General features: G+C 43.3%; 1 protein-coding gene across 1 annotated transcript in view; it reads left to right on the top strand.

The window, feature by feature from the left end:
- Positions 1 to 1,403: 1,403 nt before the first annotated feature.
- LOC143934317 (cryptochrome-1-like) overlaps positions 1,404 to 23,562 on the top strand; it is a 39,315-nt gene continuing 17,156 nt past the window's right edge. Inside the window, exons 1-8 of the mRNA XM_077457815.1 lie at positions 1,404 to 1,509; positions 2,482 to 2,714; positions 6,557 to 6,751; positions 13,729 to 13,847; positions 15,361 to 15,515; positions 17,170 to 17,310; positions 22,620 to 22,787; positions 23,334 to 23,474. Coding sequence (XP_077313941.1) covers positions 2,500 to 2,714; positions 6,557 to 6,751; positions 13,729 to 13,847; positions 15,361 to 15,515; positions 17,170 to 17,310; positions 22,620 to 22,787; positions 23,334 to 23,474 — 1,134 coding nt within the window. The 5' untranslated portion in view covers positions 1,404 to 1,509; positions 2,482 to 2,499. The remainder of the gene's footprint in view (positions 1,510 to 2,481; positions 2,715 to 6,556; positions 6,752 to 13,728; positions 13,848 to 15,360; positions 15,516 to 17,169; positions 17,311 to 22,619; positions 22,788 to 23,333; positions 23,475 to 23,562) is intronic.

Here is a 23,562-nt window from a genome sequence, read left to right as displayed (position 1 = left end):
GTCAAACCAAAAGCCATTCGGTGGGTTCCGGCGAAGAGATGTCTGCCAGCATCCACCGATCATCACCAAGACACACAGTATGGAGCTTTGTCTATGTAAGCAATGCAGAGCTCCAATCTGGCAGGGGGGAAGTGACGGTTTTTGTGTCCCTGCAAAGCAGCACACTGTATACTGCTAGGCCCACATTTAACCCTCTGATCACCCTAGATGTTTAACCACTTCCCAGCCAGTGTCATTAGTACAGTGGCAGTGCAATTTTTTAACACTAATCACTGTATTAGGCTACGAAACGTGATGCGACTTGTCATGCGACTTGGGACTGCAAAGTCAAATGACAAGTCTTACCCCATGATTTCCAATGAGTGCCGTTCTTATCTGTGGGACTTCAAGTTGCAGTGACTTCAAAGTAGTCCCTGCACTACTTTGGTCTGACTTTGATGCGACTTGAGGTCCATAGACCTCAAGAATACACAAGCATTGCTTCAAGTCACATTAAAATCCCAGTAAAATTGCATTAAAAAATTGGGGTAAAATCGCGCAACTTTCTGTGGATTGCTGCAAGTCGCCAAAAATAGTACAGAAGCTACTTTTGTGAATCTGTGCTGCATCGCACCGATTAAGATGGTGCCATTGCCAGAAATTGCACCGATTTGGCATGTGCTTTGACATGTGGCCTGGTACGGTTCGGGTGGGGTGCTTGCTTGTCCCCACCCCCTTTCCCGTGTGGCTAAGCAGCTGTCAGAGTTTCAGTGAGTGATACTGCTGCCCCCTGAATGCTATTTTTTTGCCAAACGGCAATTTTTATCTGGGACTAATGCATCGCAGCCACAAGCCAAGTGTTTTGGCTCCCAGTTGCGGTGTGACCTCATTGACTTGAATTGACAAGTTGAACCGGCAATGCCTGCAACACAAAGCATTGCAGCTGCGGCATGTGACCAGTCCCTCCAAGTGTATGGTTGGCATTAGGTGGGCAGTCAGGGGGAGAGGTAAAACTGCAGCTCAATCATCTGTTTTTACCGCCCGTAGTAAGGACTGGTAAGATGCAATACATTACATATATTTGTGATCATGGGGTTAGATACACTTTAAGAGTGCTTATGTACATTATAATAAAGAGGCTTAAAAAAATTGAAAATGTTACTAATTCTAAATGTGTAAGCTGATAAAGGAATATTGTATGGAAGAACATTTACATCGGTGCGTTGTGTTGGGTTTATTGGACTTTTAATTCACAGAAATTGTTTTGCTGTGGATGCAGATGCTGCGTGACCCCGAATGACACTGCTGTGGTCAGCCTTGTCTGCTCAGACACAGCATGATGGCAATAGATTCTGGCTTCTGACTCTTTTCCAGCATGAAAGTGGTTAATGAGCTGGAGGTGTGACCAGCTTGCTCAGCTCTCATTGGGTAGCAGACAGGAAGACGAATGTTGTATAACTCTTTGTTGGTGATATAACAACTTTGTGTTCAACTGTGCCAGCTCTGATTATTCAATCTCCATCATTACAGGTAAAACTACCACTACTACTCCCATCATTCCGCTCAGGGACTTCTCTACAGCCCTGTCTGTCTTCATTTCTGAATGCTTCTCTTTTTTTTTTTTTTTATACCCTTAACTTCATCCTCTAGCATGCTGTATTTCCTAGGCTAGGTTTACAGTTGTGTAACGCACACAACATGGGCATCCCTTTTGCAGGCACATGGCAATTGCATCTTGCTAACACACACTGTAAAAAGCATGGTAACAGTACAATGCACTTTGCAGCAAAATTAAAGAAAGAAAGGGAAAAAAAAAAAAGTAATTCACTTTTTTTGTGTGATTTGAAATGAATAGGCTACCCCTAATGCATTGTGCCAAATCACGCTTACACTGTCACACCTGCATAGGTGTGAATGGCGTATTTTAAAGGCAGCAATGTGCGTATCGATTTGTACATGATCTAGGTAAGAGTGATTGCAACAAGCAATTTATCGTTCTATCAATTCAAAAATGCGATATCGCTGAAATGATCTATTAAAGGAAAGATCATTTAATTGATCTCTATTCCAATCCGTTGTTTGACACTCATTAGATTGATCACAATCGATTAATAAAAATTGTCTAGAGCCGATCGACTTGCCAAGGTTGAAAGCTTATAAATGAATTGGAGGGCTAGTTGTTTATGTCTTGCTGCCAATTATAGTAGATGTAAAACCCAAATCTCCTGGAAGCTTTAACATGTTAATGCAGGAGATTTGCAGATGAGTCTGGAGATTAGCTATTTTATGGTGCAAGAAACTTGTATGTTTGAGAGTCTTTTGGTTTTATTTCCTTAAGCAAACCTTAAAGTGTAGTACAGCAATGCAAACATTCCCTCTTTGATAAAAGGGGATATCTGATTTGCTGTTGGTCACTAACGGCCATTGTTTGCACAACCTTTGTGAATGAAGTCTGTAGATGTCTTTGTATGGCTGTAACATGTAACCTTCTTCTAAATGCAGCTCAGAGGCCAAGGCACCATGACCCACCGCTCAATCCACTGGTTCAGAAAGGGACTTCGCCTTCATGACAACCCCGCCCTGCTCGCTGCCATGAAAGACTGTGCCGAACTGCACCCCATTTTCATCTTGGATCCCTGGTTCCCCAGGAACATGAAAGTTAGTGTCAATCGCTGGCGATTTCTCATCGAGGCATTGAAAGATTTGGATGAAAACCTGAAAAAGATAAATTCCAGGTATCGGAGATCAGACTCTGAGGGAGTATGCATTGACCCGCTTTAGTAAGGCTGTAAAGTTTAGTCTCTAGGGCAGAGGTAGGCAACCTTAAAGAGGAGGAGAACTACCTTCACAAAGGGGAGACATCAAATATCACTAGGCACAGTGTTTCCTCCTCACACCTGATTTAAACTTCAATTTGCCATACTACATGCATTGCACGGCAATCATAGGTTTAAATCAGGTGGTGAAGAAGCATATCACATCGCCTCCTCACCACTTGTCAAACGCACTCAGATTGCTTTTTAGAGGAGCAGCAATGCCTGCCGTACTTGTGAATGAGACCTTAGTTGCATTTGACATCCTTAGGGCTCATTAACACATAAAGTTTGCTGGTGGTAAAACCCCTACGATTGAGTCATCATTTTACTGCCGCCAATACTTACCCCCCCCCCCCCCCCCCTTATACACATTGCTGCAACAGCAATTAAGCCCCTGTTGCTTTTGTTGGGTGCTACTGCCTGCCAATTGTGACCTATGCAAGTAAATGGGGCCACTCTGCAACTGCAGGGTCCAAGGGGTTAAAGCAGATGATGAGTGTCACAATGCCGTCTGCTCTAACCCCTTGTTTGCTGTACTACACAAGGTTGCAGGACATTTGCCTCATTCACTTAAATGGGTCATGCTTGGCAGGTGCTACATCCACCAACCGTGACAGGGCATATAAATCCTGCTGCGGCTACAACATGTGTACAACCCTAGCCATTGCAGCTAAAGGGGATAAGGCGGGTGATAAAAAAAAAAACATGCCTTAACAATGGCATTTTACCACCCCTCAAGCTGCAAATGTAAATGAACCCTTACTGTTCTGAGCCCCCTAATAGGATTGCTTGCACACTGATGTGCTGCGGTTTACCTGCACTTTACCATAGACTGCTGTTGTATTCTGCAGGTGTAGTGCATTTTCTGAAAGCACCCCAAACCCCTGCATTCAGAAAATGCACCAAATCCTCAGGACATAATAGAAGTCTATGTCTAAGCACAGCAGACCCTCAGGAAAGCTGCATGTATATCTCTTGATATTGAGTGCAACTGGTATCACTCCATATGGTACAGGATCCAGCCCTACAGAGGAGGCATCGACTTATGCCGATCTTGCTCCCTACTACGGCTCCAACTTTACAAATAGTTCCTCTACATTGCGCTCTGAGACCCCATACGCACTATTCTATTTTCTGCAGATTTTTGTCTTCAGTCTTACCAAAAACCATATAATATGAGGTCAAACCTTAAAGCCTTGTACATACGATCAGATTATTGCACACAATTCCGTCAGTTTTTTTTGTTTGCTGCTAGTCTCAAATCTAAAGTGAAGAGGGTAATAACCATCAGAAAATTTGTGCATGACAGAATTCAACATCAGAAGTGATGTAATGTGTTGAAGAAAACCGTACTAATGAAAAGAAAATCGGACGTTGTGGTCACATCAGACAAAAATGTTGGAGTCGGAACATCCAGTTTTTGTCTGCGAAAATTCATAATCGGTTGTCAAAAGCTGCATACTAATGATCAGAAAATAAGCAGATCATTCATCAGACGAAATTTAACTTCAGATCTTCTGACCGTGTGTATGGGCCTTTAGAGTTTCAATTTGTATGCAATCAGGCAGGTCCTTGCATTACGTGGTTTTGATAAATCTGAAGACAAAAATCTACAGAAAATCTAATAGTGTGTAGGGAGTCTGGTGCTCTGGAATGGCAGGTCAGCAAGCCCAGACCATGAACCACCAGTCACCTGTCTGCAATCTACAGGTTGCTGACCCCTGCTCAATCCATTCATGGATTGAATTTGGCTGGTTCAGCTGGGATTGGTCAAATTTTGATCCATGTAATGCCACTGTGATTGAACTGAGATCAATCTACTGATCGACTTCTGTTCAACTGCTCTGTCTGATTTTTGTTGCTCCAGTTATCACTGCAGGTTATAGCCTGCAGGGCTGATTTGTGTATTTTGACAGTGGGGAAGTCTCTCCACTTCTAGAATACAAAGACATAGCAGGATGAGTTCCCCCATCCACCTTGAATGTGTAGATGTTGGAGTCTAAATTTTTTGTTCAACCTGCTGGTTGAATGAAAAATGAAACTGACTAATGTATGGTATTAAAGCAAAGGGCCACCCTAAAAAAAAAAAAAAAAAACATTAATGGTCTTAAAAATATAAAAGAAATTTGAAAAGAGAATTTTTTACCTGTCAAGAAATCCCTGTTGCTAGGCAGTCTTCCTAATCTGCCTTCCTCCTGCTCCTCAGTGATCTTTGGTCTTCTGCGTAATGGGGTGCGCTGTTTTCTGGGAACTGTGTGTTCCCTAACACAGCGCGTCCCATTCACAAAGCGCCGCGCAACTCGCGCATGCGCAGTAGGAAACAGGCAGTGAACCCGCAAGGCTCCACTGCCTGTTTCCCTTAGTTGGAATGGCAGCGCTGGTACCCGAGAGCCGAGGGACATGTCAGCCTCGGCGGCAGTCATCGCGGGCGCCCTGGAAAGGTAAGTCTCCTTATTAAAAGTCAGCAGCTACTTTTTTTTTATTTTTTTGGGCTGAAACACCGCTTTAAGTCCTTGGCTATGCAGGATGTAATTAACCTTCCGGGACCCACAGCGTACAGGTGCCCAATGAGATCAACTAGAAGATGTGGCTGTATGCAGTTGTGCGCCAGAGGCCACGTAAAGCAAAATCAGATATGTGCTCTGAACACATATGTCTATGCTGGTCCTTTATGCAAGCCCTCATGCACAACTGTATATGGCCATATCTTCTAATTTATCTCAATGAGGGCTGTAAGCACCAGCTGCGAGTCCCAGGAGAGTCATTGCACAGGCTCTGCATGCTGTATGGCCATGTGCATGAAGCTTAAATCCAGACAGCGGTGTTAACCCCCAACTTTAGGTATTTATTTATTTTTAAAACCGTGTGCACCATTTCCCAAGCAATATTTACATGCTACACTCTCCAGAGCTGTCTTTGCATCATTCTCTAATGCTGCTGACCAATCTCCTTCAGGGTTGAATGATGTCTAGCATCACTTCCTGCGAGCCCGGAGGTCCATGCACTCTATGCACAAGTATGGCCCCAGAGGAGAGATTAGGAAGAAAAGGACATGCTAATCACTTGGCCAGAGAAAAAAAAATGATGTATAATAAAACCTCTTTTAATTGTGGTGGATTCCCCATCATTCCTGTAGCAGAGACATAGGTCATCAGAACAAATGGAGAGGAGTGATTCTCCTGAACGGGGACATAAACAGCAAAAAAACTGACACGGGGCTTTACATACACTTCAAGCAAGCTCCAAATTTTAAGTGGGACATTATAATTTCCCTAATAGGGATGGTGGCTGTTCCTGCACTTCCTGTCCCTGTGATACCTGTACAAGAAATGGAATGGGGGGTGTTGGTGGGTGGGTTGTGGGTTAACGCTAACCCATTCAAACTCTGATCCTAACCCTCTTAATTCTAAACCTAAGGTAAGGGTAAGTTCCCATGGATAGGAGTTCTAACCCTTCCCAATCCCCAAAAAAAAAAAATGTTTGTTTTTTCTCCCCATTAAAGAGGTTTGATTTTTTTTTTTTTTTTTATTATTTTTCCTTAAGAAGTAAAGGGACATTTGCCCAACAGTGACATGGACAACCATAAAAATGTGAATGAGCTCTAAACTTTCTCTGCTCTTTCCAAAACCAAAATAAAATGTTTTGGGTGGAGTTGGGATTCACTATGTGAATGAAGGCTCTCCTGAATTTATCTTTTATTTGATCAGGGCTCTGTGTGGCCACTTCTCTTCCTGTATTTATCTGATTCTCTTCCTTTTCAGGCTTTTTGTGGTGAGGGGAAAACCTGCTGAGGTCTTCCCCGTGCTTTTCAAAAAGTGGAAAGTGACTCGGCTGACCTTCGAAGTGGACACTGAGCCATACTCCAAGCAGCGGGATGCAGAAGTAGAGAGACTGGCAGCTGAACACAATGTGGAGGTCATACAGAGGGTCTCCAACACCCTCTATGATGTGGAAAGGTGAGTGATTGGTGTGTGTGTGTGTGTGTGTATAGTTGCTGCAGGTTAACATTGATATTGTGACATTAATTATATACTTAGTACAATGGTTACTTGACCTAAACACCTGGTAGTAAACAATACCAGTTTAGTTTTCGGTCTTAGTGCTATCATATATATATATATATATATATAATATTTTTATTTATTTTTTTACCCTCACCAGCACACAATCTCACTTCAAGGCTGTTGCAACACAAACAAAGCCTGTGTAGGTCTTATTTGTCCAGGTACAAACAAGGCCAAGGAAAAAACCAAGCTTAACTTGCCGACAAGCCCGCAGACAACCAAATAATCTAACAGTATGCTTTAACCACTTAACAACCGCCCATTCCCGATTAACGGCTTCAGGGCGGTTGTTTAACTCTAAGAGGCCGTTAATTAACGGCCTCCCAGAATTCTGCTCTCGCGCGCCCCCTGGGGCACGCACACGAGAGCATCCGTGACCGCTGGGTCCAGTGGACCCGGCGCATCACGAATCACGGTAAACGGCCGCTCATCGCGGCCGTTTACCACGTGATCGCTCCGTCAAATGACGGAGTGATCACTTGTAAACAAGCCGGCGTCATGTTATGACGCCGGTTCCTCCCTCCCCTCTCTGTACCGATCGGTACAGCGGAGGGGGAAGAGATCGGTGTCAGCAGCGATGTGGGCTGCATCTGCAGTGCCCACATCGCTGCTCACCGAAAATTAACCCCTCAATTCCCTGCAAATACTCTGCATTACTCTGCAATTCCCTGCAAATACTCTGCATTACTCTGCATTACTCTGCAATTCTCTGCATTACTCTGCATTGCCCTGCAACGCCCTGCAACGCCCTGCAACGCCCTGCAACGCTCTGCAACGCTCTGCAACGCTCTGCAACGCCCTGCAACGCTCTGCAACGCCCTGCAACGCCCTGCAACGCTCTGCAACGCCCTGCAACACTCTGCAACCCCCGCCGATACCCTGCAACACTCTGCAACGCTCTGCAACCCCCGCCGATACCCTGCAACACTCTGCAACGCTCTGCAACCCCCGCCGATACCCTGCAACACTCTGCAACGCTCTGCAACCCCCGCCGATACCCTGCAACACTCTGCAACGCTCTGCAACCCCCGCCGATACCCTGCAACACTCTGCAACGCTCTGCAACACCCGCCGATACCCTGCAACACTCTGCAATGCTCTGCAACACCCGCCGATACCCTGCAATGCTCTGCAACGCAGTACTCTGCAACACCATGCTCTGAGATACCCAGCCATAGTCGGTGATACCCTGCAATACCCAGCCATAGACATCTCCCGCCGCCCTCCGGTGCTTCTACTGAATCGCTAATACGATCAAAGCCAGAATCTTTTTTTTTTTTTTCAGGCTTCCCAGCTTAGAGGTGAGATGTGGGTCTTATTGACCCCACATCTCACTGTAAAGAGGACCTGTCATGCCATATTCCTATTACAAGGGATGTTTACATTCCTTGTAATAGGAATAAAAGTGATCAAAAAAATTATTTTTGGGGAAAAAAATGTCAAACTAAAATAAATAAAGTAAAATGAACAATAAAAAAAAATGTTTTTTTAAAAGCGCCCCTGTCCCCATGTGCTCGCATGCAGAAGCGAACGCATGCGTAAGTCCCGCCCACATATGAAAACTGTGTTCAAACCACACATGTAAAGCATCGCTGCGAACGTTAGAGCGAGAGAAATAATTCTAGCCCTAGACCTCCTCTGTAACTCAAAACATATACGGTAACCAGTAAAAAAAATGTAAATCGTCGCCTATGGGGATTTTTAAGTAGCGACATTTGCCGCCATTCCACGAGCGTGTGCAATTTTGAAGAGTGACATATTAGGTATCTATTTACTCAGCGTAACTTCATCTTTCACATTATGCAAAAATTGGGCTAACTTTACTGTGTTTTTTTTTTTTTTTTAAGCACAAAACAGTTTTTTTTCCAAAAAAAAGCATTCGAAAAATTACTGCGCAAATACTGTGCGAGATAAAAAGTTGCAAAGACCACCATTGTATTCTCCAGGGTGTTTGCTAAAAAAACATATATAATGTTTTGGAGTTCTATGTAATTTTCTAGCAAATAAATGATGATTTTTACATGTAGGAGAGAAATGTCAGAATTGTCCTGGGTGCTCCAGAACACCTGATGGCGCTCCATGCATGTTGGGCCTCTGTATGTGGCCACGCTGTGTAAAAGTCTCACACATGTGGTATCACCATACTCGGGAGTAATAGCAGAATGTGTTTTGGGGTGTAATTTGTGGTATGCATATGCTGTGTGTGAGAAATAACCTGATAATATGACAATTTTGTGAAAAAAAAAAAAAAAAAAAAGTAAAAAGAATCTTGATTTTGCAAAGAATTGTGGGAAAAAATGACAACTTCAAAAAACTCATCATGCCTCTTACTAAATACCTTGGAATGTCTTCTTTCCAAAAAGGGGTCATTTGGGGGGGTATTTGTACTTTTCTGGCATGTTGGGGTCTCAAGAATTGAAATAGGCCGTCAGTACTTCAGGTGTGATCAATTTTCAGATATTGGCACCATAGCTTGTGGACTCTATAACTTTCACAAAGACCAAATAATATCCACCAATTTGTACTTATTTTTACCAAAGATATGTAGTAGTATACATTTTGGCCAAAATTTATGAAGAAAAAATTACTAATCTGCTAAATTTTCTAACAGAAACAAAGAAAAATTCGTTTTTTTACAGAATTTTCGGTATTTTTTCTTTTATAGCACAAAAAATAAAAAACCCAGCGGTGATTAAATACCACCAAAAGAAAGCTCTATTTGTGTGAAAAAAAGGACAAAAATTTCATATAGGTCCAGTGTTGCATGACTGAGTAATTGTCATTCAAAATGCGAGAGCACCGAAAGCTGAAAATTGGTCTGGTTATTAAGGGCGTTTAAGTGCCCAGTGGTCAAGTGGTTAAAAACAGGTTTAGTCTGCACATATTTGCAAATCCATGCGTAAGCCACAGAGCCTTGTCAAAGCACCCTGGTATCTATGGTACCTAACACCAACTTATCAGTGTCCCCACAGTGGAGGCACATGTATTCTGATGGATAGGTGAGAGCAGGTGGACTGTATCCCTGTTGTGTTTATTTTGGTCAAGCAATGTGTTGACTCCTTTTGCACCCATTGTGCTATATGCTGGGTGTTCAGTGTGTCCTTGTACCTTTTTAAGAAGGGGTGGCTCCCCTTCAGTCCACCTGCACTCGCCTATCCACCAGAATGCATGAGCCTCCACTGTGGGGACACTTATAAGTTAGTGTTAGGTACCGCAGATACCAGGGTGCCTTGACGAGGCTCTGTGGCTTGCGCATACATTTGCAAATGTGTGCAGACTAAACCCCTGCTTTTAACGCATACTGTTAGACAGGTTATTTGGTTGTCTGGGGGCTGGTCAGTAAGTTAAGCCCCCCCCCCCCCTTTGAATTTATCCTTGGCCTTGTTTGTACCGTTGTTAGCCTTCCAATGCTTCTTACTGCGATAGCCATCTATAGATGGGAGCAAGTGGTCTTTCCGTCTTTCCGTGACATGCTCTAATAACTAAGGAAGCCACTTGGACAAGTGAGGAAATGCCTTAGTGTTATGATTATATCCTTTTATAGTGCAGCACTGTGTTTTAAAAATCATTCTCTAACTTTGAGATGAAATACCGTAAATGCAATACTCCCTACAATATATTCTTATATAAGTGATATAAATCGCAGTGCAACCTATATATATATAATATATATATATAGTGGTGTGAAAAAGTGTTTGCCCCCTTCCTCATTTCCTGTTCCTTTGCATGTTTGTCACACTTAAGTGTTTTGGAACATCAAACCAATTTAAACAATAGTCAAGGACAACACAAGTAAACACAAAATGCAATTTGTAAATGAAGGTGTTTATTATTAAAGGTGAAAAAAAATCCAAACCATCATGGCCCTGTGTGAAAAAGTGATTGCCCCCTAAACCTAATAACTGGTTGGGCCACCCTTAGCAGCAACAACTGCAACCAAGCGTTTGCGATAACGTGCAATGAGAGGAATTTTGGCCCATTCATCTTTGCAGAATTGTCATAATTCAGTTACATTAGAGGGTTTGAGCATGAATGGCCTTTTTAAGGTCACACCACAACATCTCAATAGGCTTCAGGTCAGGACTTTGGCTAGGCCACTCCAAAGTCTTCATTTTGTTTTTCTTCAGCCATTCGGTGGTGGACTTGCTGGTGTGTTTAGGATCATTGTCCTGCTGCAGAACCCAAGTTCGTTTCAGCTTGAGTACACAAACAGATGGTCGGACATTCTCCTTCAGGATCTCTTGGTAGACAGCAGAATTCATAGTTCCTTTTATCACGGCAAGTCTTCCAGGTCCTGAAGCAGCAAAACAGCCCCAGACCATCACACTACCACCACCATATTTTACTGTTGGTATAATGTTCTTTTTATGAAATGCAGTGTTCCTTCTACGCCAGATATACTTGGACACACACCTTCCAAAGAGTTCCACTTTTGTCTCATCGGTCCACAGAATGTTGTCCCAAAAGTCTTGGGGATCATCAAGATGTGTTGTGGAGAAATTGAGACGAGCTTTGATGTTCTTTTTGCTCAGCAGTGGTTTTCTCCTTGGAACTCTGCCATGCAGGCCATTTTTGCCCAGTCTTTTTCTGATGGTGGAGGCATGAACGCTGACCTTAAGTGAGGCCTGCAGTTCCTTGGACGTTGTTGTGGGGTCTTTTGTGACCTCTTGGATGAGTCGTCGCTGCGCTCTTGGGGTAATTTCGGGCGGCCGGCCTCTCCTGGGAAGGTTCACCACTGTTCCATGTCTTCGCCATTTGTGGATAATGGCTCTCACTGTGGTTCGCTGGATTCCCAAAGCTTTGGAAATGGCTTTATAACCCTTTCCAGACTGATGGATCTCAATTACTTTCTTTCTCAATTGTTCCTGAATTTCTTTGGGTCTCGGCATGATGTGTAGCTTTTAAGGATCTTCTGGTGGACCTTACTGTGTCAAGCAGCTCCTATTTAAGTGATGCCTTGATTGTGAACAGGTGTGGCAATAATCAGGCCTGGGTGTGGCTAGAGAAATTGAACTCAGGTGTGGACAACCACAGTTATAGTATGTTTTAACAAGGGGGGCAATCACTTTTTCACGCAGGGCCATGATGGTTTGGAATTTTTTTCACCTTTAATAATAAACACCTTCATTTACAAATTGCATTTTGTGTTTACTTGTGTTGTCCTTGACTATTGTTTAAATTGGTTTGATGTTCCGAAACACTTAAGTGTGACAAACATGCAAAGGAACAGGAAATGAGGAAGGGGGCAAACACTTTTTCACACCACTGTGTGTGTGTGTGTGTGTATATGTATATGTGTGTGTGTGTGTGTATATGTGTAAATATATATATATATATATATATATATATTTATTTGTGTGCGTTAAATAACATCAGTGTTAATAAAGAATCAGTTCATATCAAACAGTGTATGAAACTATCCATCACTGTGCTTATCTGTCCTCAGTATCATGTGCACACCATCACCAGCCAAATTGCCTGCTCACCTCACATGAGTTTAAAAAACTCAAATAGTGGTTTCTTCTTCTTCTCCTCCCTCCTCTCATCCTTCTACGCTCTCCCAGCTGAGTGCTTGCGCTGATAACGTCACATTTTTTTTTTTTTTGGGGGGGGGGGGGGGGGGTTTGTCAGTGGGTAAAAATACAAAATCAGCAGGGGATCAAATACTTTTTTTCCCTCACTGTAAAAAATACCTGTAATTCATAACATTACACAAAAACTCTGGTCAAATGTGACTTGCACTGCTAGCTAAAGGCTGTGTACCTTTCTATTCTAACCCAACCACTTTATTCCCACTGCAACACAATGTTACTTTGGGGCTGCCAAAAAAAGTGATCCTTTCTTCTGTTTTATTATACAATTTGAAATAGTTTTGTTTTATATCTGTTCTAAAATAAATAATAATAAAAACTGCTCCTACCAGAGATCTTGTAAGTTGCTAACTTCTTGTGCCCTCTGCCTATGCTGACTCTTCAACTACCACTAAGCCAGCTACAGTATTTTGAGGACTGAAGAACAGTGCCCTCCCATGTTGTGTAAAATAAGTGAGTGATGGGGTTCTGTAGTCTATCTTCTTTCTGTTTCCCTGATCCAGTAAGGTGAGTAAACATTGCCAACTTAGGACAGGAACAAACAGAATCACCAGGTAAAATGCATAAAAAGCTTTTAAAAAAAGAAAACAAATGCAGTCATCACAAGGCCTGGTAAGCTGCAATATATAAAACTTTTTTTGGGATTTATACACACTTGTATATATAATAATTTTTTTTTTTTTTTTTTTTTCCCAACATAGTCATGCAGTTAGAAAATGTGACCACAGGACCATGTAGTATGATGCTGGGCCACCCATGGAAGGCACATCTCTTCCTGGGACCAAATGGTAGGGACCCATTTGACTCTTCAAATCGCTGATGCACTGCAACTCGCCATTATCACCTGGCAGTGATGGCAGAGCTCAGGGATTACTTTGACCCTTCCCTGTACTTCGTAGAGGAGAGAAGGTCCAGGCTTTGCCCATAGAGAGATTTTCCAGCAAGCTGGAAAATTTCCATAAGATAAAAATGAATGACTGGCCATGACATACAATAGGCAAAGCTGGATGCTTGATTTTGTAATTTTAAATTTCTTATTAAGACTTGTACAGCCACCTCATAAATGTATAGACTCTAAGCAGAGACATTGTTGCTTATTAAATTTAAACAAAAAAGTGACTGTGTCATTTTAATAAATGCTAAAAGCTACACTTTGATTCTCTACAGTCTGTGATTTTGTAGAGGACTGCATGGTTTCTTTGCGTGTAATCTATGGATTTCTGCTTCATACATATATAAGATTTTGCAGTGTACTATGTGTAATGTTTGCATGTGCAGGGTCATTGCTGAGAACAATGGGAAGCCCCCGCTGACTTATGTCCGTCTACAGACTGTGCTGGCATCCATAGGACCTCCAAAGCGGCCTTATAATGCACCAACAAAGGATGACATGAAAGGTAGGGACTGTGTGATCATGGGTTGGTGAAAGCTTCTGCTTATTCCTTCAAAAGAAGAACCCCCCCCCCCAATTTGGTACATTCAGCCTGCCCATTAATGGTGCGAATCTCAGCCGGTTCCTGCTGACCCGGCCCCGATGCATACCGTGTATGGTCAGCCTTAACTCTAGCTCATTTGCATACCTAAAATATATATATTATACTTTTATTTATTATTATATATTTTTTTAAACACATTTAAAAAAAATAAAAATAAAAATATATATATATTATATCTTTTATTTTTGTCTGCATTGCACTCTGACACCTAGAGCCTTACCACTTCAGCTGTCGCTGTGTCTCTGTGTGTGGGGCCCTATGACAGCTGAGCCAGCAGGTGTGTGGTGTATTTTTTGTTTTCCTTACTACTAAGACATGATCACCACAATGGTGGTTTCTAATTTATTCTATGACATACAGTCCATTTTATCCTTGAGGAGAAAACGACAGAAAGAAGAGGGTGAACTGCTTGGACTAAAAATGCTATTGTTCACCCTGAAGGATAAAATGGACTGTATGTCATAGAATAAATCGGAAACCATCACCTTCTCGCCTTTTGGCTAAGATCAAGTGTAGTACTGTTATCAGTTACCAGGAGGTGGCACTTGCTTCTGTCCCTGCTCTACGGCGAAGTGGACGAGGGGTGGTGGTGGTCGCTATGCAAAACCTGCTCATGTAAAGGTAACCTGGAGCGGTTCGTAGCCGAAAGGGAAGCTGATGGGGCTGGAGAACCGCTTGGTCTGGCTGAAGGGCTGGGTCGCTGGCCTTCTGGTCTGGATAGGGGTAGTCCTAGCTCCATACAGTTTCTCGAGAGAGACCGTCGGCTCCCCCTTCGGGGGTGAGGGTTGAGCTTGATGGTAAAAGGCTCTCCCCGTGCTCCCAGAACTTCGGTCCTTTCTGTGTGGAGTGGGGGCTGCACTGGTCTGGGTTTGTGGTCAGGTTTGCAGTGAAAAGCCAGTGGTGAATGTGCCCCTGAAGTGGCAGTTCAGGGGTGCCATATATTCACTGTGATTAGTCACTTTGATTTATGGCACCATGGTCACTTCACCACAAAACACGTTTTTCGTACCTGCCTCTAGGGTCGAGCCTTTTGGCTAGGACCAGGGGAAATTTTTGGTGTTCACGTTTGTCAGTGTGGCGAGTAGGGTGTGGGTCCTCGGGCCAACCCTGAAAGTCTCGGGAGGGGGGGGCATAGGCCTTCTGGCTTGGTTCGCCCTCTCTCATGGGGTCTCCCTTTTGGGGGAGCCCCACCTAGTACTTGGGTGGGTCTGTTTCGGCAGACCCTCCAAAGAAATGGGGACCTTCTGGTTTCGGCCAGATGGTCCCATGTGAAGTACCTCAGTCTGGAGCCTAACGCCCCGGGGGATCAGGGAAAGGTCCTTCCCTAGTGGAGGGCAGTGTAATACACGTTGCACGTTTTGTGTCTCACTCTTTGTGTGCACTTGGCAAAAAACTTCTTTCTGTTGCCATTTAGATTGTTGCACTCCCTGGAAGTCGACTTACAATGAGAAATATGGTGTTCCCACCCTAGAAGAGCTGGGCCAAGACCCCTCGCAGCTCGGACCTCACTTGTATCCTGGTGGAGAGACCGAGGCAGTGCAGAGGCTGGACCTCTATATGAAGAGAACGGTCAGAACCTCTGAAAAGTGATTCCATTCAAATAATATTTTGCGTTGGAAAATGATAGCCAATGTTTTGCTACATTCCATACTGTCTATTTAGAAAACTTTTTCAGATCAAGGCACCATACTAGTATAAAGGAACACTACAGAAAATAAAGCCATATAATACATAAGGATCAACATACAAAGCTTTACACAAGGATAAGGATCTTTATTTTAAGCCAAGTGACTTTACCTTTTCAAATTATTTTCCTGATTTGTTAGCTTTGTGAATTGAGCCTGCAAGGTGAACTAAGCCTACTGACCCATGATTTCAGTTTTTCATTGAGATGTTGTTAGGGCACCAGGCCACCCCACACATGAAGAATGGCTCGATGGCTATCATGTGTTCTGAGCAATTTAAGTCCTGAGCCTGTAGGATATCTATTTGTAACAAATTCAACAATTGTCAATCGGGGAGTAACCCACATGATTAGCAATTGGTGTTGTTTCTATTCTGTGTGTGTGTGTGTGTGTGTGTGTGTGTGTGTTTGTTTGTTTTCTGTTGGTTTGTATTGTTGAAGTGTTTTTGGCATTCAGCAATTTTTATATAATTCGTTACCTTTCTGTTAGGCATTAAAGCAGAACTAAAGTGCAAACAAAAAAAGTGAGCAGGCAGGCTTTTTATTGCAGAAGTTTTATCTTTTTGTTTGTCTTTCTATAGTGCTTTTCTTCATGGAGACTCAAAGTGCTTTATCTGCTGTGCTGCAGGGCCGCAGTGCTAACCATTAAGCCACTGTGTTATGTCTATTCTGTCATAAATCCAACTTGCCTGCCTGTTCACAATCATCTTTAGAATGTACACTGAGCTGTACATGCGCAGCTCAGTGTGCATACTTGGTATGGGAATGAATGATCTCCTGTCCTATTTATCAGGCTTTTTATTTTATTTTATTTTTGTGGATGTATTGTTTGCATTTTGTGTACCTAACCTACATAAATGGAGAGGGTATTGGGCCCCTTTCACACATATGGACCGTTCAGGTCTGCCTGTGAGTTTTTCAAGTGGACCTGAACGGACGCTCCATTCATCTCTATGGAGTGACAGATGTCAGCGGTGACATGTCTGCTGACATCTGATCCGCTTAATGCAGACTGATGGAAACCCTATTTTCCATCCGACTGGCGGATCGGATCAGATGAAAACGGACAAGCAGTCTGTTTTCATCCAATCCCCCTGCACAGTAAGCGGAGATGGACCTGCTATCCACCGGCTCAGCGGGGAACAACAAATCGATCCCTGCTGAGCAAGTGGAGTCCCTCAAAACAGACAGCCCCGTGTGAAAGGGGCCTTAGGGTTTAAGTACATTTTAATGTATTTAGTGTATAATATATATAATTATAATTTTTTTTTTTTTTTATTATATTTTTTTCCCTGATTGCTATTGTTTTGCCCTTTTTGAGATAAGCAGTTGTTACTTCTCTGTAGGCCAAACATGCAGATTCATAATGCGTGTATAGTCCTATTTCACTGCCGGACACTTTTGCATGCCTATAGTTGGCCTAACAGACTCTGCTCAGATCGGGACATTTGCTAAAAAAATTATGAACAGTTTTGCAAAAAATAACAACTTTTCATTTCCTACACGCAGTGTTTTACTTTTTGCTTTGTCTCTTCTCAGGCATGGGTATGTAATTTCCAGAAACCGGACACGGCGCCTAACTCGCTGACCCCCAGTACCACTGTGCTGAGCCCCTACATGAAATTTGGCTGTCTGTCAGCTCGAACATTTTACTGGAGAGTGGCAGAGATCTACCAAGGGGTGAGCCTTAGATCAAATGTTAAAGTTGGGGTACAGGATGGAGTTAAAGTAGTTATAAACCCCCAACTCCATGAAATTTTAATTCACTTTTTGCATTCCGTACTTTGTTTTCATCTTTGTTACATCTCAGTACTGCTGATCTCCTGCATCATTTTTGCAGCCACTTCATGCACTTCAGTGATGATGGGTGCATGGCATGCATTGGACCATGTCTGGGTATTGCTTGTTGAGATGGCCTCTTGTAGTCTTCATTGGAAGACCGAGTGACAGATTGATAACACAGGAGCATAGCTTGTGAGATGGGGACAGAGCCATGTCACTATATAACAAGAAGTGACTGAACAAGGACCGCCATGGCTGGGATTATTTTATCGATGGCTGCAGACTAAATTCTTTCTTCCTTCTTTCTTCTCTATAAGCAAAAAAGGGCGAGAATTTCGAAAAAATAAAAAAAAATAAAAAAATTTTTTTTTTTACTTTTCGCTATAATAAATATCCCCCAAATTAAAAAATAAAATTCTTCATCCGTTTAGGCCAATATGTATTGTTTTACATATTTTTGCTAAACTTGCAATTTTCTCCTCCCTCTGTTCTTCGTCTTCGTCTTCGTCTTCGTCTTCGTCTTCGTCTTCGTCTTCGTCTTCGTCTTCGTCTTCGTCTTCGTCTTCGTCTTCGTCTTCGTCTTCGTCTTCGTCTTCGTCTTCGTCTTCGTCTTCTTTTCTCATTGCGACAGACAGATCACAGATTTTTGGCGCGTTTTTTTTTTTTTATTTATTTTTTTTTTTTTTTTGGGAACATTGGCAATTATACAGCAATCAGTTCTATAAAAAATGCACTTATTAGTGTATATGTGTATGGCAGGGAAGGGGTTAACTGTGTGTTCTAACTGTATGGGGATAGGACTGGAGCAGGAACCCTTTTGTTTTTCCTGCTTAGTAGAAACAAACAATATGGCGGCTCTTCCCTGACAGCACAGGGATTTGTGTGTTTACACACACAAATACCCTTTCTGGTGCTCGTGCACCCGATCGCGCATGGCTGGCGGTGATCGTGTCCGCCAGCCACACGCATTGGGCTCCTCCCACTGCACGCGTGCCCTCTGGTTGAAAAAGGGAAAGGCGTATCCCTATGGGATTTTGCCCAGGGGAGCCATTCTGCTGCAGTATATCTGCGTGAGACGGTTGGTAATCGGTTTTAATAAAAAAATTACTATTTTAACGTTTATGTAACATTTTAGTGATGGCTGACATGGCGTAGATCACCGTGGAGCCTACGGTGATCTATGCCCGGAAGTGGGAGCAAGTACCTGGATTAGACAGGTATCTGCACTCCCCTGAAAGGTGGCAAATGTGACACCGAGGGGGGGGGGGGGGGGGGGGGATCTGAAAAGTGGAAGTTTCATTTTTAGGTGGAACTCCGCTTTTAACAAGCCCCCTTCCCTTCTGGGGGGGGGGGGGGGGGTAGAGGAGGGAAGCCAGCAGCCCTGCGGAGGGCACAACATGGGGTGGTGGGGGACGGGGGGACGGGCAGAGTGATTAGGGTGTGACCAGGCACGCCCCCTGTGCACGGCTATGTAAATGTCACAGTACACAAATAAAGCTATGTGAAGCCTTCGCTTTGTATTTCCATGTGCTGTATTCCTAAATCAATATGCATACAATGCTTAGCCTGCATCTGATTCAGTTCAGCAGGGACCGGACACATTTTCTGAATCTGAGTGTACTAAGCCCATTGTTTGATCGCATTCTGTTGAATAAGAATCTTGGAAAGCTCCTCTTGATCAGCAGCTGCAGCCATTGATGAGTGTGTTCTGACAACCACTGGAACAGCTGTCAGAATACCATTTCTCAGCAGGGGAGTTCCTCCATCTACTTTGTTTGGATGAGGAATCTGTTTGTTTTTCTTTTCATTCAGCCCATTGACTGAGCACTAAAAAAAAAAAAAAAAAAAATTATCCCTCTATAGCCAGCTTAAAGTGACCACATCCAGGACTGTGTCTACTGGGCCTAAAGAGACCTTTTTGCCAGACCTTTAATTTCAGCAATCTTCCAAAAAATTATATGTGCATTTACGGTTTATTCATTTTACTATCTGGAAAACTCCTAGGTCATTATTTTATTAACAGGAAAACTCCTAAAACAGAGAAGCCTACCTGTTACTGTTCACCTTCAAAATGACAAGAGTTGTGCTCTCAAATGCTGATCTCAGAGCTACAGCATCAGGGGGGAGAGGGAGATTGAATTGGAGAGAAAGGGGGCTCTTGTGATGGCGAAGGTGAACAGGAACTAGTCTTTAAGACCCCTTTTACACTCTGGGGCGCTTTGCAGGCACTACAGAGCGAAAAATAGCCCATGCAAAGCTCCCTGAAACAGCTGCTGCTGTCTCTCCAATGTGAGAGCCCTGAGGGCTTTCACACTAGAGCGGTGCGCTGGCAGGACGCTCAAAGTCCTGCTAGCAGCATCTTTGGCGCAGGTAAGGAGCAGTGTATATACCACTCCTGCACATTAAAATCAATTGGGCAGCGTGGCTATACCGCCGGTATAGCGCTGCTGCAGCAACGCTTTGCGGTGGTTTTTCACCCTTTCTTGGCCAATTTAGCGGGGGTTAAAACCACCCGGCTAGCGGCCAAATAGCACCGGTAAATCGGTGCTAAAAATAGCACCACTTTACCGCCTACTCCTCCCCAGTGTGAAAGGGGCCTAAGCAACATCCTAAGAGTGGAAAGGGGCGAGGAAAAGGTTGGGACTTTATATGAAGCATGTAGTCTCCAGGGGCAACCAACTATCGATAGTATAATTTTTAGAAAACATACATTGGGACCATATTCTATAAAGTAACATAAAAATGATAGTGGTACTGTAACCACTGTATTTTAAATAACTATAATTGCATCACTACCATTGATAGTAGTTTTTCTCTGGGATGGTGTAATTATATATATATATTACACCATCCCAGAGAAAAACTACTATCAATGGTAGTGATGCAATTATAGTTATTTAAAATACAGTGGTTACAGTACCACTATCATTTTTATGTTACTTTATTGAATATGGTCCCAATGTATGTTTTCTAAAAATTATACTATTGATAGTTGGTTGCCCCTGGAGACTACATGCTTCATATAAAGTCCCAACCTTTTCCTCGCCCCTTTCCCCTCATGATAGGTCATATAGCTCCATCCCTGTCTAGTAAGACTAAATGGTCTTTACCTCATATAAAGTCCCAAATAGATACGCTACCTTTTAACATCCTAAGAGTTGTTCAGTCAGGCTTCATCAGGTACATAAATGACCTAGGCCTACAGCGAGGGCATTGGTTTAACTTTGGTCAAAGCCACACAGCTCGTTTTTAATCTGAAACCCCTTATCTGCACATGCAGTTTATTGGTAAAAGTGAATTGTGCCTTTAATGCAAAAGAGGGAATTATGTTACCCGAAGTTCAGGACGCCCAAAACCCTGAAGAAGTTATGTCGGGCAGCTCTCAGTGCAGTAGTCCCCAAGAGATACACATCATGCAAAATTATAAACGCAACACTTTTGTGTTTGCCCCTATTTATCATGAGCTGAACACAAAGATCTACGACTATTTCTATGTACACAAAGTCTATTCTCACAAATGTGTCTAAATCTGTGTTAGTAAGCACTTCTCCTTTGCCAAGATAACCCATCCACCTCACAGGTGTGGCATTTCATGCTGTCTAATCAGCATCTTGATTATTGCACAGGTGTGCCTTAGGCTGGCCACAATGAAAGGCCACTTTAAAATGTGCAGTTTTATCACACCGCCCCATTGAGGGAGCGTGCAATTGGCATGCTGACTGCAGTTATGGCCACCAGAATGCAATGTTCATTTCTCTACCACAAGCCGTCTATTAAAGGCATTTTTCAGAGAATTTGGCAGTACATCCAACCGGCCTCACAACCACAGACCACATGTAACCACACCAGCCCAGGACCTCTACATCCAGCATCTTCACCTCCCCAAGTTCGTCAGAGACCAGCCACCCAGACAGCTATGACAATTGGTTTGCATAACCAAAAAATTTCTGCACAAACTGTCAGAAACCGCCTCGGAAGCGCATCTGCATGCTCGTTGTCCTCATCGGGCTCTCGACCTGACTGCAATTTGTCATCGTAACCGACTTGAGTGGGCAAATGCTCACATTCAATGGTGTCTGACACTTTTGAGAGGTGTTCTCTTCACGAATGAATCCTGCTTCTCACTGTACAGAGCAGATGACGGCCATTGTATATGGCAGTGTGTGTGTGAGCGGTTTGCTGATGTCAACGTTGTGGCCCATGGTGGCGGTGGGGTTATGGTATGGGCAGACATATGCTATGGATAACGAACACAGGTGCGTTTCATTGATGGCATTTTGAAAGCACAGAGATACCATGACGAGGTCCTGAGGCCCATTGTTGCCATTCATCTACGGCCATTACCTCATGTTGCAGCATAATTCATGGCCCCAAGGATCTGTGCACAATTCCTGGAAGCTGAAAACATCCCAGTTCTTGTATGGCCAGCATACTCACTGGACATGTCACCCATTGAGCATGTTTGGGATGCTCTGGATCGGCGTATATGACAGCGTGTTCCAGTTCCTGACAATCTTCAGTAACTTCGCACAGCCATTGAAGCGGAATGGACCAACATTCCACAGGCCACAATCAACAACCTGATCAACGCTATGTAAAGGAGATGTGCTGCCTCCCCCCCCCCCCCCCCCCTCCCTATACAGTAAAACTGCACATTTTAGAGTGGCCTTTTATTGTGGCTAGCCTTAGGCACACCTGTGCAATAATCATGCTGTCTAATCAGCGTCTTTATATGCCATATCTGTGAGGTGGATGGATTATCTCAGCAAAGAAGTCTTCACTAACACAAACCTGTGAACAATATTTGAGAGAAATAGGCCTTTTGTGTACATAGAAAAAGTTGTAGATCTTTGAGTTCCACTCATGATAACTGGGAACAAACACAAGTGTTCACCAGATTCCATTTGTAACTGACCTTTTTTCTTTTGGGTGGGCTGATTATGTAGGGCTCCTTGAACATGGGGGTGTCGAGCTGCAGTGTGTCTGCTGGTGGTTTTGTGTGCCCAGGAGGGACAGATGCAGTGTTCAGCCATGCTGCAGGCAGCTTGTAAAAATCTATGGCAGGCTGAATGCTGTACAAAGTGGTACTACGTAGGGCCCTGTGCACACAGGCCTTATAGTGGCGCTTTGGATACTTCAGAGGCTGTGGATGTGGTCCAGGGCTGATTGTAAACTTCATTATCATGGCGTCTCTTATGTCTTTCTAGAAGAAGCACTCAAGTCCGCCAGTGTCACTCCACGGCCAGCTACTGTGGCGGGAATTCTACTATGTTGCGGGGGCTGGAATACCGAACTTTGACAAGATGGAAGGAAATTCTGTGTGTGTGCAGGTAGACTGGGATGAGAATAAGGAGCATCTCAAGGCATGGAGTGAAGTGAGTTCTGGGTGATGGCAGAAATGGGGGTATTGTACAGTTTCAGAAGTCCTAAGGACCAATGGGCTTAAATGGGATACAGCTGTAGCAGCAGCCAGTCAGATATTTTATTTGCTATGAATTTATGTGGTTGCTATAGATAACAGCTTCAGCGTTGTATTATCTTTTGTTCCCCAACATTGTATAAACAATGTTTCCAATAGAATCTGTAAAATAAGGAATACAAATGCAACACCATAGCATAACCCAGTGCTGTTTTTGTGAAACGTTGGGGTTGCTTTAAAGTGGTGTGGGTACTGTGGATAAATTATTTTGGGCTCAATATCCCCAAAGCTACCCATAAACTATACAATATGACCAGACAATGTATGTGCAATCTCCTTCTGAGTTGTCAAAAGGACTACAAACCTAAATGATCAATTAAATTTGTATCAAATCAGGTAGAGCGTCTAAAGGAGATTATGCAGAAAGCTACAAAGCAATGAATGGATTGACTGCTTGCTTATTTCTGTAATAGTAACCACTATCGGTATTTTCTTCTCCTAGGCCAGAACAGGTTTCCCCTTTATAGATGCAATTATGACCCAGCTGAGGACCGAGGGATGGATCCACCACCTGGCCCGCCATGCTGTAGCCTGCTTCTTGACACGAGGGGACCTGTGGATATCGTGGGAAGAAGGTCAAAAGGTCTGATTTTATGGGGATAGCAAAAGGGGTTCTGTCTATTAGCATGAGATGCATATCTAAAATGTGCCTACTATAGTTTCAAAAATTC

Source organism: Lithobates pipiens, unplaced genomic scaffold, assembly GCF_037356315.1.
Source record: "Lithobates pipiens isolate NorthernLeopardFrog02 unplaced genomic scaffold, aLitPip1_a1.2 Scaffold_27, whole genome shotgun sequence".
NCBI lineage: Eukaryota > Metazoa > Chordata > Amphibia > Anura > Ranidae > Lithobates > Lithobates pipiens.
The sequence above is the reverse complement of the archived record's forward strand: the minus strand, read 5'-3'. Positions and strand labels throughout refer to the sequence as shown.